Here is a 2,500-nt window from a genome sequence, read left to right on the forward strand (position 1 = left end):
ACTGGAGTAAGGTAATTGCTTGTTAGCTACATTAGCCCTGTAGCTCCAGTGCTAATTGGTGTGTTTATAAGCTTTAGTAGCTTGTTAGCTACATTAGCCTTGTAGCTCTATTGCTAACTGGTGGGGTATAGCCTTGTTAGTGGGGGGTGATGGAGGACCTGGGGGAACCTTTGCCAGACTGGCTTTAATGTGTGTGGCTGAGCGGCGGTGCAGTGAGTGTAACTAACAGTGCCGCTGTGTTTCAGGTATCTGACCCTGGTGGAGGCGCTGCCCACATATGGAGTGCACTATTATGAAGTGAAGGTAATTGATAAGGACGGGGTCTGGATTGATGATCAATACTCTAATCACACCCTCAGACACGGCAGAACCAGATCAGTCCAGGTCTCTCTGCTCTGGACACAAACTCGGATCAGGATCTGCTCTGAGAGCAACGAGACTGACCGGAGAGGAGAGAGAGACTCGATTCACTTTTATCAATTCAGTCGGTGGTAAACTCCTGTGTCTGTTCCTGATTGGTTGATGTGCTTTCTCTGATTGAACATGGTGTGTGTGTGTGTGTGTGTGTGTGTGTTCTGTCCTGCAGGACAAGCAGGGCATCCCCTGGTGGCTGGGAATCAGCTATAAGGGAATCGGGCAGTACGACATGCAGGATAAAGTAAAACCGAGACGGGTACGACTGCACTCTCATCTCCTACCTGTCAGATGGATGAATGAGACTGTGTGTGTGTGTGTGTGTGTGTGTGTGTGTGTGTGTGTGTGTGTGAGTGTGTGTTTAGGTTGCTGTGGTGTTGCATTTATATCCCAGGTGGTTGCTATGGTATTCCAGATGTTTTCCATGGTGTTGCTAAGTGGTTGCCAAGTGGTTGCTATGCTGTTGCTAGGACGTTGCATTGGAGTAAGCTCTGTTCTGATTGGGTCTTGCCCTCTACTGTGTGTCTGAGGAGGCCGAACAGCTGTGTGCTCAACGTTAGACACCTGTTAGCAGAGGGTGTGGCTGAAACACCTGAACACAGTCATTATGGAGGGGTGTCCACATACTTTTGGCCATATAGTGTATATTACATCATCATGGGTAAAGCGAGCTGTGTTACTGAATCGAGACAGGCAGACTGACATGTGATGTGTGTGTGTGTGTGTGTGTGTGTGTGTGTGGATACACTCATCATGGGATTCAGCTGACTGCTGTCATGTGGATGTTTATAACTGTAAACGGAGAGAGAGAGAGAGAGGGGGGGGAAGGAAGAGAGAGAGAAATATATAGAGAGAGAGAGAGAGAGAGAGAGGGGGGGGGAAAGGAAGAGAGAGAGAAATATATATATATATATATATAGAGAGAGAGAGAGAGGGGGGGAGGGAAAGGAAGAGAGAGAGAGAGAGAGAGAGAGAGAGATAGAGAGAGAGGGGGGGGAGGGAAAGGAAGAGAGAGAGAGAAATATATATATATATATATAGAGAGAGAGAGAGAGAGAGAGAGAGGGGAAGAGAGAGGGGGGAAAGGAAGAGAGAGAACTATATATATATATAGAGAGAGAGAGACAGAGAGAGAGAGAGAGAGAGAGAGAGAGAGAGAGGGGGGGGAGGGAAAGGAAGAGAGAGAGAGAAATATATATATATATATATAGAGAGAGAGAGAGAGAGAGAGAGGGGAAGAGAGAGGGGGGAAAGGAAGAGAGAGAACTATATATATATATAGAGAGAGAGAGACAGAGAGAGAGAGAGAGAGAGAGAGAGAGAGAGAGAGAGAGAGGTGTCTGTACTTGTAGTGATCGGTATGCGTATTAATATGTGCAAACTTCTAATGATGCAATAAGAGAGGGAGAGAGAGGGAGAGAGAGGTTGACTGTGAGCTGTGAGGAGCTGTTCTGGTATGTGAGTGATGTAGAACAGGGACGCTCTGACAGCGTGCCTTTAGCTCTTCCCTAAACCTGAAGAGACACGTCTAGAACAGAGAACTGAGACAGAACCGACTTCAGCAGCTGAGGACAGGAACTCCCTGATCTGGGCTTTAATTTACAGGGATGTGATTCCACACGGCGGGTAAGGAGCTTATTCACTGACAGCTGGAGCTCCACCGACCGTCGCTTAGATAATAAACTAATTAATGTATTCATAATTACAGGTTAATAATATGCGAGGCGGAGGGCGGAGGGATCGGCTTTCTGCTCATCGCTGCTCTTCCTGCTGTTCCGCTCTTAGTGAGACTGGGCCATTAGAAATGACTAGGAAAGTACAGCGCCAGTAATTCCCAGGTGGTTGGTATAGGGTTGCTAGGCAGTTGCTAAGTAGTTGCTATGCTGTTTCAAGTAGTAGCTCTCATGGTACTAAGCAGTTGCAATGGAGTTCTGGGTGGTTGCTATATGGTTGCTAGAAAGTTGCTAAGTGGTTGCTATGCTGTTTCAAGTAGTAGCTCTGTTGTTACTAAGCAGTTGCTATGGAGTCTTAGGCTATGTTTTTTCCCAAGGAGTTACTATGGTGTCCTGGGTGATTGGTATACTGG

General features: G+C 46.9%; 1 protein-coding gene across 2 annotated transcripts in view; it reads left to right on the plus strand.

Annotated features, from left to right (window-relative positions):
* frmd4bb (FERM domain containing 4Bb) overlaps window positions 1–2,500 on the plus strand; it is a 49,963-nt gene that overhangs the window by 33,306 nt on the left and 14,157 nt on the right. For both annotated transcript variants that reach the window (XM_072697158.1, XM_072697159.1), the window contains exons 10-11: window positions 246–303; window positions 587–673. In XM_072697158.1, the coding sequence (XP_072553259.1) occupies window positions 246–303; window positions 587–673 (145 nt within the window). The remainder of the gene's footprint in view (window positions 1–245; window positions 304–586; window positions 674–2,500) is intronic.

This window comes from Salminus brasiliensis, chromosome 14 (assembly GCF_030463535.1).
Source record: "Salminus brasiliensis chromosome 14, fSalBra1.hap2, whole genome shotgun sequence".
In the NCBI taxonomy this organism is placed as follows: Eukaryota; Metazoa; Chordata; class Actinopteri; order Characiformes; family Bryconidae; genus Salminus; species Salminus brasiliensis.